This window comes from Marmota flaviventris, chromosome 7, assembly GCF_047511675.1.
Source record: "Marmota flaviventris isolate mMarFla1 chromosome 7, mMarFla1.hap1, whole genome shotgun sequence".
NCBI lineage: Eukaryota > Metazoa > Chordata > Mammalia > Rodentia > Sciuridae > Marmota > Marmota flaviventris.
The window spans coordinates 122,286,716-122,299,808 of NC_092504.1; the positions used below are offsets into that span (position 1 = coordinate 122,286,716).

The following is a 13,093-nucleotide window of genomic DNA, read 5'->3' on the forward strand; positions in this document are numbered from 1 at the left end:
CAAGGTCTTCTGTAATAAAACACTATTAAAAAAGAAAATACAAGCTCTTAAACATTCTTTGAATAGCAGCTGTTAGACTACTATATGTGGTTACCAGTCTGTGGTTTGTATGCCTGTATTTGTTGCAGCTTTAGAACTCATGTTTTAAAAAAATAAAACAGTGAGAAACATTAATGTAATCGCTCACCTGAATATTGCTCTTTTCTTTTCTTTCTTTCCTTTTCTTTTTTTTTTTATTTTAACAAAATGTATGTTAATAGGCTCAATCATTTCTAGGCTACCACACAGTTAAGAAATACTGGCACTGAATGACATTTTTTAAAAAAGGTGACTTAAACCCATGCTATTTGGAAGAAAAAAAATCACTTAAAAAAATAGAAAATCTAGTTATGTACTTGAAAATCCCTAATTTCATGCAAAGTAGCAAATATCCTTCAGGTTCACGTAATAGTCTCCATTCTCCTCCAATTCCCATCACTTTTTAGTGTCGAAATAATGTATGGAATATGTACATTAGATAAATTAAAGAAGTGAGATTTATGGGCTTGGTGGATATAAATGAATCCACCTTCCACTGCTTTGGAAAACATATGGAGAGCACTTTTATCCAGAGGAGGGCCTGAGTGAAGGAAGAAGGATCAGAGAAGAGACTCCTGGAGACACAGTTACTGCGTGAACTTTTTTCTCCAATAGGATTTCAAGGAGAATCAATTAATGTCTTGCAGATGGTTAGTTAATGCTGTCCTTGTGGCTGCTCCTCTCTGTGTTGTGGTTGTTCTGGTCATGGTTCTTCCACTGGATGCTTGTTCCGTTCATGGGGACTGAGGTCATCAGGCTTTTGGACTGGTGACAGCAGCAACAGAGGCATGACTGGGAGAAGGAACAGACTGTGAATAACACGAACCCACCCACCCGTTACCAGCCTAACACAGAGGCTTTGGGGTCCACCAACACGTGGGGTCCATGTGTGTGCATGTTGGAGGACAGGGAGCATGGACAGTGGTCTGAGTATGAGGCCTGTCATCTTGAGGCAGAAGTTAAACTGTCCCCCGGGAGAGAAAGGGATCTCTTGCTGCTTGTTTCTTTCTTTTTTTTTTTTTGGATTTTTAAAAAAATTTTTTATTGTTGGTTGTTCAAAACATTACATAGTTCTTGATATATCATATTTCACACTTTGATTCAAGTGGGTTATGAGCTCCCATTTTTACCCCGTATACAGATTGCAGAATCACATCAGTTACACATCCATTGATTTACATATTGCCATACTAGTGTCTGTTGTATTCTGCTGCCTTTCCTATCCTCTACTATCCCCCCTCCCCTCCCCTCCCCTTCCCTCTTCTCTCTCTACCCCCTCTACTGTCATTCATTTCTCCCCCTTGTATTATTTTCCCCTTTCCCCTCACTTCCTCTTGTATGAAATTTTGTATAACCCTGAGGGTCTCCTTCCGCTTGTTTCAATTCTACTCACAGGTGCAAGAGGAAGGGAAGGCAGTGTTGGCCAAAGGGAGCATCTCCAGGCAGAGGCCAGGGAGTAAGGCATGGATGAGAAGGTTAGAAATGGGCTTCAGGTGCATCCCAAGTGGCCCTCAACATCGGGTACCCCGTGTGATCTTCACTACAGCCCTAGGTGGTAGGTGTTACTTCCCCCATTTTATGAATAAGAACAGTGAGGCCAGAGAGGATAAGAAGAAGAAGAAGAAGAAATTGAATTATAACTCAGGACTCTAGCTTGAAATCTTTCCCTTAGGTATGCTGCCTTTTTAGGAAGATCCATTAAAAAAGTGTGTTGAATTTCTGAAAAAAATTGAATTTTCTCTTCCCCTCTAATTAATATGTAAATTAATTAGCGCGTGATATAAACTTCAGCTTATAAAATGTATTAGTTATGACCTGTGAGTTAGTTAATCCATTTTAGGCAGAGCATTTTGTATCTTGTAAGCATTTTCAAGGGGACCTCAAAAAAATATGGCAGCTACAACTTCCATACCAAGTTTCACCCATTTGTATGATTCTTTGGTTAATATGTCTGTCTCCTTTTAGATTGCAAGTTCTATGGGGGAAGTTTCTGTGCTTCCTCTCTCAACTCTAATAGTCATCTCATACTGAGCATTTTTGTTTCAAGAGGTTTACATATATTAACTCATTAAACCTTACTTATGAGATGGATACTGTGATCATCCAACTTTACAGACAGGAAAATTGAGGAAGCAGTAGGGGCACCAACTGAACTCAGATTAGATAATTAATTGTACCTTGAGCTTCATGCTACTCTGCCTAATATGCACAGTAGCTAAAGTTAAAAATCCTGGTCAAAGATAAGAAAATCCCATCAGGACTAGAACTGTACTAAAATCATTTTAGAATCTGAAAAAGTGACACATCAATAAAACATGCTTGGAGCTTCTGGCTTAGCTAGAAGGAAGTTTGAAAAACAGAAGGAAACTGATTTTAAATGAAGTTATAGTAGTACAGGTTTCCAGAGCAATAAACATTTACTGTACTTTAAAAAGTCATTACTATATTCACTGTTAAATAGCATTTAGTGAAAGCTTTCTTAATAGCAGAGCTTATATTTTGTCAAGAGTTTGATTAAAGTCTAAAGTAAAAAAAATGAACTGATTTTGTATATTCTATGTGTTCATATTTGAGCATTTATTTCTCCTCCTCCTCTTCCTCCTTATCTTTCTTTTTCTTTTTTTGGTACTGAGAATTGAACCCAGGGGTGCTTAAAAACAGAGCCTCATCCCCAGCCCTTTTTATTTTTTATTTTGAGTCTCGCTACGTTGCTTAGAGCCTCACTAATTTTCTGAGGCTGGCTTTGAATTTGCAATCCTTTTGCCTCAGCCTCCAGAGTCGCTGGGATTACAGGTGTGTGCCCTGTGCCTGGTTTGAGTATTTCTTTTTAAAATATGGTACTAAACTGACATGTAATTATGTTAGTCCTTTTAGTTTTAACTTCTGATTATGTTGTTGTCAGAATAGATAGTGCTTTTCTGTTATGCCCACAATCTGACCCTCTTTCTAGGTAATAAAAAGTGATTTTTCACTTCCCTACTGAAAAGGAGTGTAGCTGATCAAAGTAGTATGAAAATTGGAATTGGCTGTGTCTGTTAGTTACTTAATACACTCATTCAGTTGTCTTTAAGAAGTTCTTGCAAAACAGTCTTACCTGGAAACAATTTTTAAATTTCTTGCTCACAAAATATAGAGCTATTGGGTTTATACACGAGTTCATAGTTGCCAAGTTAATACCGATGTAATCCATGAGCAGCAAGAAGCTAGAGCAAAAGAAAATAGTGTAGAATAATTAGAACATATTGTTTCAAAATCTGCTAAGTAGAATTTATCCTAGGATAAGCATTTTTTTCTTGCCTTGAAGCATGTCCTCTGGGCAATTAGAATTTTTTAAAAGTGCTTAGTTTAAGTGGCAGTTTCAGATCTGCAGGACATTTGCAGATAGATCATCCCCTTGGTTGGCTCAAACCCTTATGCACAGCCTCAGGAGGGGTGTGGCAAGATTACAGACATGGCTTGCACAAATTTTGGGATCAGTTATGGGCTATGTCAGCTAAAAAAATAATAATTCAGTTTGCAGTTTTAATTTTTAGGGCTAATCAGAATGTAAAGAGGATGTAAAAATTTTATAAATGTGCAAAGCAGAGAAACTCCAATTTCTAAATGGGTACATGGAATGGGTACATGGAATCGTACCTAAGTAATTCACATCGGTTCTTGTCCATCTCATCATACACAGTTTTCTTCAAAATACGGCTTAAATGAAGAGGGAACCAGCAAAGAGCAAAAATTACAACCAAGCAGAAAACAGTTTTCGCCACTTCTCGACGCTAAAGGAAAGTAAGAAAATAAAATACGTTACATTTGCATCTTTATTCTAGATGAAAGAACTACACAAGGAAGGAAAAGACTTCAGGGGTGGAACAGCACAGAGAAGAGCTGAGAGAACAGACCCTCGCAGGACCTTGGTCTCTTAAGATTTGGAATGCAACATCAAGGTGTTGCCAAGGATGTTTTGGGGCAGTTGCCAGGAAGGAGGGTGGCTTTGTCATTTGAGCCAGGTCAGAGGTTACAAGACAGAGGTGAGCCAACACTGTGGCTGACTCAGCAGGTGAGCACATCAGTGTGTACGCAGGTGCTTAGGTGGATGGGGGTGAGTGCATGGGGAAAGGTGAGCTATTAGCCCAATATCAGGTAACTGACGAGCATTGATGGCATGGCAGGCAAGGTGACAGAGCATGGCATGGAAATGAATGGGCAAATCTACAAAGACACTTGGGAAACAAAATATGGTAGGAAAATAGCAGAAAAAGCAACAGCAACAAGTTTTCTTCTTTTCCTCATCTTGAAGAAAGCTAGCATTGATTTTTTTAAGTTCTTTTATTAACAGCATGTAGTTTCCAAAGATATATTGCAAACAGAAGGATGAAGGCAAAGTGTTATCAGCAGTCATAATTATAAAAACTGGAACACACTGACCCCCGACTCATTTCTATTGCAGGTTTACATGCCTTTGGAGTCTGCTCAGGCTCAGAAAAAACATAGGTTAGGAATGATCTGCAGCCATTCATTTGGGCACATTATGCTTGAGTATTATACTGCATGCATTTAGAAGTCTAACCAGGGACATAAAATGCAGCTTGTCTGTAACTGGCTTCAATTAATGTCAAAATAAAACTGACTGAAAACAGGAGTTGGGGAATGAATACTGCTTCAACACAAAGCTTATAACATTAAGTCTGGGAAAGCGTCAGTAAACACACACCATCAGTTGAGCCATTTGAAAAGATCTGTGGCAGTTGTCACAAATCGTCCTTGTAGTCCAAAGGACTGAGAACTCTTTAATCTTTCATAGTTATTTGACTAGCTGGGATATGGCATCAGGGGGCATGATCGAGGCAACAAATAAAGCATTCCAATCTACAGAAATGGGGGGGCTTTTTAAAGGGTCATTTTGTGTACACAGAAAGACAGGGCATCTAGAAAAATGGAAAGGGAAGGTATTGGGGGAATGTCACCTTTCCTGAGTGTGCCATCAAACAGGATATTAAAAGGTAATATTGACAGTTTGATATTCCCTTACCATCCATGCTCCTATCTTCCTTCCTGTGATATAAATCCTTGATTTTGTTATGGCAGCAAGGGAGTCTTGCCTCCTCAACTACTTGGCCACATAACACAATTATGACCAATTAGCTTAAGTAGACAATATGTGTGGGTTCCTGGAAAAGCTACTTAAAAGTAGGGGGAGCCTTCTCTGGGACACACATGCGCATGCATTGTGTGTCCTTCCCCTTCTTGCTGCCCCGACATCAGACATAAAAGTAGAGTGGCCACGCCGTCTTCCAAGGCTGAAGGAGAGATTGGCAAAACAGCAGGCACCTGGCCTCTGAGCTCCTTGACCCCTGAACCACTGGCATCTGCACTTTTTGCAGTGGGAGAAAGATAAACCTTGACTTGATCAGCTCACTCTTATTTTGGGTATTCTGTTACCAGCATCCAAACACAACCCCTAACTGATTACATCTTTATAATGAAGAGAAAATTTGGGACAACCAAGCAAGAAACAAGGAAGAGCCTTAGACTATTAGTCAAAGACTGGCAAGGCTTCCTACTCCAGGCTAGCTTTTCCATAGTTCACCTGAAGGACTTGTAGCCAGCCTTGCTTTATTGCTATGAAAACCTGTTCCAGCTTTGAGTGAGTACCAGATCTTGGGTTCTAATCTCAGTTTGGGTGAACAGATCTCTTAACTATCAATTTAACAAGGTTAATATGTATCCTACCTATCTGTGCTTGGAGGAATCAAAATGCTATGTAACTGTGAACGACATATTATTATTATTTATTTCTGAAGTAAGTACAACTCAAAGCTGAAATAGACAATAATGATGTTAATGCAAAAACTATCATTTAAAAACACTGTTTTTCATAAATCCATTCTAATTAACTGCTTCCCTCGAAGGGATGAGACTTAATAGTTGCTTAATATATTCACATCTGCAGAATTTGAAACATTTATGCTTGGACAAAGTCATACTAAATTTTCTTAATGTGATCATACTGCCAAACGTCAATAAAAGGTAATAGCTACCATTTGTTTGACACGTTAGATTTTACAAAGTACATGCATGCCCATCAAGTCCTTTGATCCTCATAATAACATTTATTTATATGTCATTATGCTTAATTTATAGATGAGGAATTGAAGCTCAGGAAAATCACAGTAGTTGAAAAAGTGCTGTGATGAGGAAAGATGTTTGTGTATGATAATTATGTGGGAGAGATTTGGAGACTCCATCAATAACTCACATTGTTTTGGTGTGGTTGGATGTTCTTACGTATGTGTCTATTGTGACTGAAAACTGACCTGCAGTCCTGGTTTTACTTTTTGAATTAATATAAATTAACATGTGCTGAGTACCTACTAGGAACTAGGCGACTTATATGCCTTATTATTAGGCAACTTATATGTCTTAGGTTATCATCATAATGTATTATTTTATACATCTTATGAGAAAATAGAACCTTAGAGTGGTTAAGCAATTTGATGAAGGTTATTAGAATCATGTTTTGTCTTCTAAAGCCCAAAGTTATCTATCTATTTGCTACTCAGGAGGTACCAACATTAACTCCCTATTGGCATATTTGAATTTCTTCTAGAAATTTGGGACCTCCAAAATTTAGAGAATTTGTTTTATGAATTTAATGCTATTTCCTTTCATGAGTCTTACTTTAGATGTTGCTTTAATGAAATTCGTTTCTTTTTTCCTACTCTCCAAATGCATTGTGCCCATTCACGTTCTAGAAGAACTCTTGTTTTTTTCTAACTGAAATGCCCTCTGTCCTCTGCTTCCCTATCAAATCCCATTTATTCTCCAAGGCCAGGCTCACTCTTGTTCATTCATGAACACTTTCTCTATGATTCTATGCCAATCCCCTCTTATTTCCTAGTGTTGTGGTTTGGATATGTGGTTTGGACCCAGAAATTCCTGTTAATGCAGAAATGTCTGGAAATGAAGTGTTTGGATTGTGAAAGTTGTAACCTAATCAGCCCATCTTAGTGGGAATGGACTAACCAGGTGGTAAGTGTAGGCAGGTAGGGTGTGGCTGGAGGAGGTGGCTCACTGGGGGTGTGCCTCATGACCCCTCCTTACCCTTTCTCTGCTTTCTTCACATCATGAGTGGAACAAGGCTCTTCCTCCACACCCTTCCACCATGATGCTCTGCCTCACCTTGGTTCAGAGTAATGGACTCAGCACACCATAGACTAAACATCTGGAACCATGAGACCAAATAAACTTTCCCTCCTCTAAGTTATTTTTGTGGCACATTTTGGTCACCGTGATGAAAAGCTGATTACCACAGCTAGTGTACAGGCTACATTGACTCTGTTTTATCATCCTGTTTCTGATTGTTTCATGTTTGTGTTTTATTTGTACAACTAGACTGTAAATCCTGCAAGGGGAGAAAGTCACACACTCCTTTCTGCCCTGGCATAGTTTCAAGCCCAATTTGGTGTATAGACACGCATATACGCTTGCTCAATACTCTTTTGGCATTATAAATGAATAGTTTTTCTTTGGGCCCAGCCTCTGGAGCCATCTGTTTCACAGGCAGGCTCCCCTGTCACAAGAGAAATCCCTAATTCTAGAACTATAAAGAAAATAGTTACAAGACAGTATTTTTTATTTTTAGGAAATCAGTCTAAATCTGCTATATACTGTGTGACTATGCATCACTTAAGGACAGTGATATACCCTAGGAAAAGAATAGTTAGGAAATTTTGTCACTGTGTACCTACACAAACCTAGATGGTACAGCCCTCTGAACACCTGAGCTATATGGTTCAGCCTGTTGCTCCTAGGCCACACCTGAACAGCATGTTATTGTACTGAGTGCTGTGGGCAATTGTAACACAACAGTGTTTGTGCATCTAAACATAGCTAAGCATAGACAAGGTACAGTGAAGATACTGGGCAATCAGAATTTTTCAGTACCACTAGAATCTTACAGAACCATTGTCGTATAGTCAATGTGACATCAACTGAAATGCTGTTACGAAGTGTAGGTCTGCTGATTTGAAGGACAACACTGTATTGCCCAGGTTTCTGAGATCTCAGTGGATTTACCTGTTTAAGATGTTCACTGAGGGCGATTCTCAAGCTGCCATTCCTTCTGTTTAACATCTCACAGGTCATGAGGGTATAGAAGATTGCAGTGCACACCAAGGGCATGCAGAAATAGAACCCGAAGAGCCACCAGTCCTTCACATCTTGGTAGAACTGTGTAGTGAAGAGAAGGGAGAGAAAAGGAGGGACATAGTGATTAGGTTAACAGGGCAGGACCTCTGTAGCTTCAGAATCTTCCCTTGGAGATGTATTTGTATATTCATGATCCCACCTGTAGTAAAGGGCTTGGCTGTGGTGTTCAAAACTCAATTAACTTTGAAACTCCAAAAATTATCCTGTCTTGACTCTAGCACACAAAGAAACTACGTATTAAAAAAACTATCCTGACAGGGATCTTTTTTGTAAGTTTCAGTGACACAATGAAAGAACCCTAATCCATAAAAAGAATTCCCTTCCAAGGTATATAAAACATGGTTCAAGACATGTTTATCTTTATTTATTGATAAGCCTCAAATTTTGCTAGTGCCTGGTTGACTTTTAATTATTGTGGTTAAAGTGCACTTAATGCGTGTTTCTTGTTTGGAAGCAGGGAAGGTTCTGCGTGGCTTATCTGTGGAGCTTTGGGTAATGGGAGTTAACCCTTTGCTTGGTATGCCAGCTATGTGACCCCAACGCCAGATGGTTTGAGCCATCAATAACCACCCTCTCACTCCCTCTTTTAATACTGGCCACCTGGAAACTATTGAGGCAGCATAGCTTAGCCCAAGGCCTACTTAGCAAGCGCTCCCTGTGGGCAAGGATCTGTGAACCCGTAGAGTATTCAGCTTTATGTCTTTTTAAAGGAGCAAACTTAGTACTTCATAAAAAGGAAAGTTGGAAAGTGATATCCACATTTTTATTCTAAATTCATCGCAAACTTGGAAAGAAACGCTTTTTCCTTCCTTACAATGTTGCTTCAGATTGTTTATTTACTAAGGATAAATGCAGCCTCCTGTAATATTTCAGTTCCCACAGTAAAAAATAATCATGCTGCTCTGTGAACCACTGGATGGTTTCTGAATATAGAAAGGGGCCCAGTGGGTTACATTTACAGTATGTCTATTAAAATAATCTAAAAATGGTTCCTGAAGACAAAAAGTTCAGGCAGGGGTTCTTAACTATTTCTATGCCACAGACTCCTTTGAAAGTCTGATGAGCACTGTAGTCCCTTTGTAGAACAATATTCTCTCTCTTTCTCTGGTATGGGGGGATTGAACCCAGGGGTGTTCTACCACTGAGCTACATCCCCAGACTATTTAAAAATATATATATATTTTAATTGTCAATAGATGTTTATTTTAAAAAATTATTTATTTATATGCAGTGCTGAGAATCAAACCCAGTGCTTCACACATGCTAGGCAAGCACTTTACCACTGAGCTATATCCCCAGCCTGTTTTATATTTTACTTTTGAGATAAGGTCTTTCTAAGTTGCCCAGGCTGATCTCAGACTTGGATTCTTCCTACTTTGACCAACCAAGTCACCGGAATTATAGGTGTGTGCCACAGTGCTTAGCTGAGAACAACATTCATATGTTTAAAGTAAAATATATACGAATACAATATCGTATATTGCCAGTTATATGGCAAGATGTCTATAAACGCATTAAAAATAAAGTTCTGATACAACATACATTTTTTATCAACAAATTAAATAACATACCTACTGGCGACTCTAATAACTATCAGAATGCTGAAGCAGTATTAAGCATAAACAATATTTTAAGAGGATACAGGTGTGATACTGTGTGACATTGTCTGCTATTTCCATCAGTGAAAAAGTCATGGCACTCTGAAATACCATTGCAGTTTGTTGCCCACATTCGTAATTGAAGCAAATGGTAACTTTCAGTTAGAAGTTAGTGAAAACAAGCACAATTTCTTTTCCATCCAAGCCCAGACCCCTGGTCAAGTACAAATTCCCAAAGGAGTTAATTTACCCAAATCTGCTTATATGAAGATTTTCATTCATTCATTCATTCATATATATATATATATATATATATATATATATATATATATATATCACATTAGAGAAGGATTTAGTCCTAAACTTAAAAAAAAAAATTAGAAGGACTCTCTTTTTGTTTTGAAGTGCAACACTCCTTTGAGCCCCACCCCTTTGTTAGTAGCCCCTTCTTCCTGGAGCATTGCTGGCTGGGAATGACCCAAGGTCTGCAGTTGCAAAGGGCCTGGAAGCTGAGCTCTGAGAGGGTTGCTTCCCCTTCCTCCCTCCATGGCACAGTCCATTTCTTTTAAAATGATGTCATAAGCAAGGGATTGGAGAGGGCCTCAGATCAGTCAAGGATACAGCAAAACTGAGGAGGAAAGAGTGAGGAAAAGAGGGGAAATAAAATTAGGAAAAAAGAACAAGACCCAAGACTTGAAATGAACTCCAGGATACCATCAGCTCAACTCATACCCTTTCACCGCAACCCCTCGAGGCCACCCCTGCCTGCACGGTGGCTTCTCTTTGCATGATGGCTTATATAAGGAGACTCCAGTCTTTATGAAGTAACACCTCATTTTGTCCAGCTCTAGGGATTAGTTAACACCTTCTTATACTGAGCCTCTTTCCTCTCTTGCTTTTGTCTGGAATATCTAGATCCCTTGTCCGCACTGCCAAATTCTGATAACCTCCTATGTCTTGATTTTCATTGTGAAAACTGACCTGAGTTTTAAAAAAAGGGTCGGCGGATAAACAAAAGACTTCAATTTTAAGATTGCCAGTTTGGCAGTTTTCCTGAGCACTTTTAATATCAAAAGAAGAATTTCCAAACAAGATAACTGATTAACTGAAAAACTTCAGATTTTGTGAATTTTCCAGCTTAGGAAAGCATACCTTGAAATGTCTGTAAACGATTAAATGTGGAATCTGAGCTACGTGGAGCTTACATCAAAGCACTAAATTATGCTGATTTAAGAGAAATAGTTATCCTTTTGGTTCTCCTTAGTCCACATGTAACTAGTTTTGCAAAGGAAAAATGCATTTTAAATTACATAGTCATGTGCTTAAGGTTTTCAGAGAAATATTACTGTGGCCAGGTGTATTGAAGAAAAACTGAGTTTATTAAACAAAAAAGTTCTGTAGTTTGGATTGGGGATATAGCCCAGTGGTAGAATGCTTGCCTTGCATGCGTGAGACCCTGGGTTTGATCCTCAGCACCACATAAAAATAAATAAATAAAAATAAAGATATTGTGTTCATCTACAACTAAAAAAAAATTAAACAAAGTTCTGCAGTTTTATAATATTTGTGTATCACACAGAATTCACATTAATATGAATATATGCAAGCATTACTCCCTACTTTGAGTTAGAAAGCCACTCTTCAAAAAAAAAAGTAACCTGGTCCCTCTTTCTTGGTAAATGGGCTTTGGAATTCCCAGTTACTTGGTATAGAATTGTGTTGGCGGTGGTACTACAATGCGAGATGAGGTGGTGGGGAAGGAGGGAGAAAGGGAGAGAAGCAAAACAGTTGTTCTGTTCAAGAAGCTGCACTCTAGTTTTGCATCTCTTTTCCTGTGACAGAAAGATGTGTGACTGAACTGACAGACTAAGGCACACCTGCATTGTGGCGATGTCCACAAGTTTTAAGAGGGCGAAGTTTAAAGCGCCCAGTCCCCAGTTACCTCCTTTTAAGCTTTGGTAAATTTTAAAACTCAGCAAATTCAGTCAATTGTAAAAACCATCAGTACCTCCATGAACTTTGATGTGGCATTGAGCATACAGGTTTTGTGCTGTTCACCCCGGTATTCAAAGGGCACCATGACAAAGCCTATGGCTTCGGGGATGGCCAGGATAAAGGAAAGGATCCAGATGGAGACAATTTCAATGGCAGTAATCAAGGGAATCCCAATTCCTTGAACACGACTCCAGGAGGCAACTGCTCTGTACCTGGAAAGGGGAAAAAGAGGATGAAAGAAGGAAGGAAGAAAGAAGGGGTGCTAAAATCAACTTACTATGATCTTTAAACTTTTTTTCAGTTAAATATAAATCTTAAATGCTGGAAATCTCCTCCTTTTGGCCAGTGTCCCACCATTGTCTTTTTAGCACTTTTCTGAGGCTTGATGTGAAAAACCAGTAGGGCCATTAACAGTTCCACCCGTTGGGAAACCAATTGCCGGCCAGGCCTGAGCCTGAGATGGACAGCTGAGTTCCAGGGAGATCCAGAGAGTTTGAGTGTGGCAGGAACAGATAGGCATGCTGTGTGTTCTAAACTAGGGAAGGACTGATGAAGCAAAGGGTAGTGACAGCCAATGGTACTTGTTCTAGTAATATCTTATTTCTCTTTATATATTAAGAAAGAAAACTTGAAGCTTTATCCATGGTGTGGGTTTAAATATCCTGAGTAAATGGGGACCATAGATGTGTGTTTTCTCTCTTCTTCTTCTCTCAAAATATGATCACAGTTATCATAACTGTACCAGGTGGCAGGCTTAGTAAACAGTATTTCTAGTAAATGTCCAAGAATGACTGAATCTCTCTCATTATAGTTCTATGCTAGAGTACATAAAAGTGAATTAAAAATATCTTTGTTCCTATTCTTTTGGGTTTACAATCTAACAGAAAAGAAAGGTTCATACAGAGTATGGGCTATAAATGTAACCGAACAATTATTTCAATCAAAAAAATTCTCTGGTACTAAGAAATTTTTTATTTTTTTACCTTCATAGTTTTCTGATAATAATCACATTTAAATGTTAAGTCTAAAGAAAGTCTGGTTTAGAAACTCTATGCTCCTTGACCTGCTATGATGGTCTGATGCTAACTGCTTTCAGACTTATTATTAAGAAAAGACGTGTGATGTGGCATGGTATTTTTGCGGCTTCATTCTTGAAATTTTTGCTGCTGTTGTAATGGAAAGGAAACATTTTCTTTTTGCAGTTTTCATTAGATAGTGAC

General features: G+C 38.7%; 1 protein-coding gene across 1 annotated transcript in view; it reads right to left on the reverse strand.

Moving 5' to 3' along the window:
• Positions 1–518: 518 nt before the first annotated feature.
• Ednra (endothelin receptor type A) overlaps positions 519–13,093 on the reverse strand; it is a 55,167-nt gene continuing 42,592 nt past the window's right edge. Inside the window, exons 4-8 of the mRNA XM_027926697.2 lie at positions 11,887–12,085; positions 8,149–8,301; positions 3,715–3,848; positions 3,173–3,281; positions 519–870 (exon numbers count right to left, since the gene is read on the reverse strand). Coding sequence (XP_027782498.2) covers positions 730–870; positions 3,173–3,281; positions 3,715–3,848; positions 8,149–8,301; positions 11,887–12,085 — 736 coding nt within the window. The 3' untranslated portion in view covers positions 519–729. The remainder of the gene's footprint in view (positions 871–3,172; positions 3,282–3,714; positions 3,849–8,148; positions 8,302–11,886; positions 12,086–13,093) is intronic.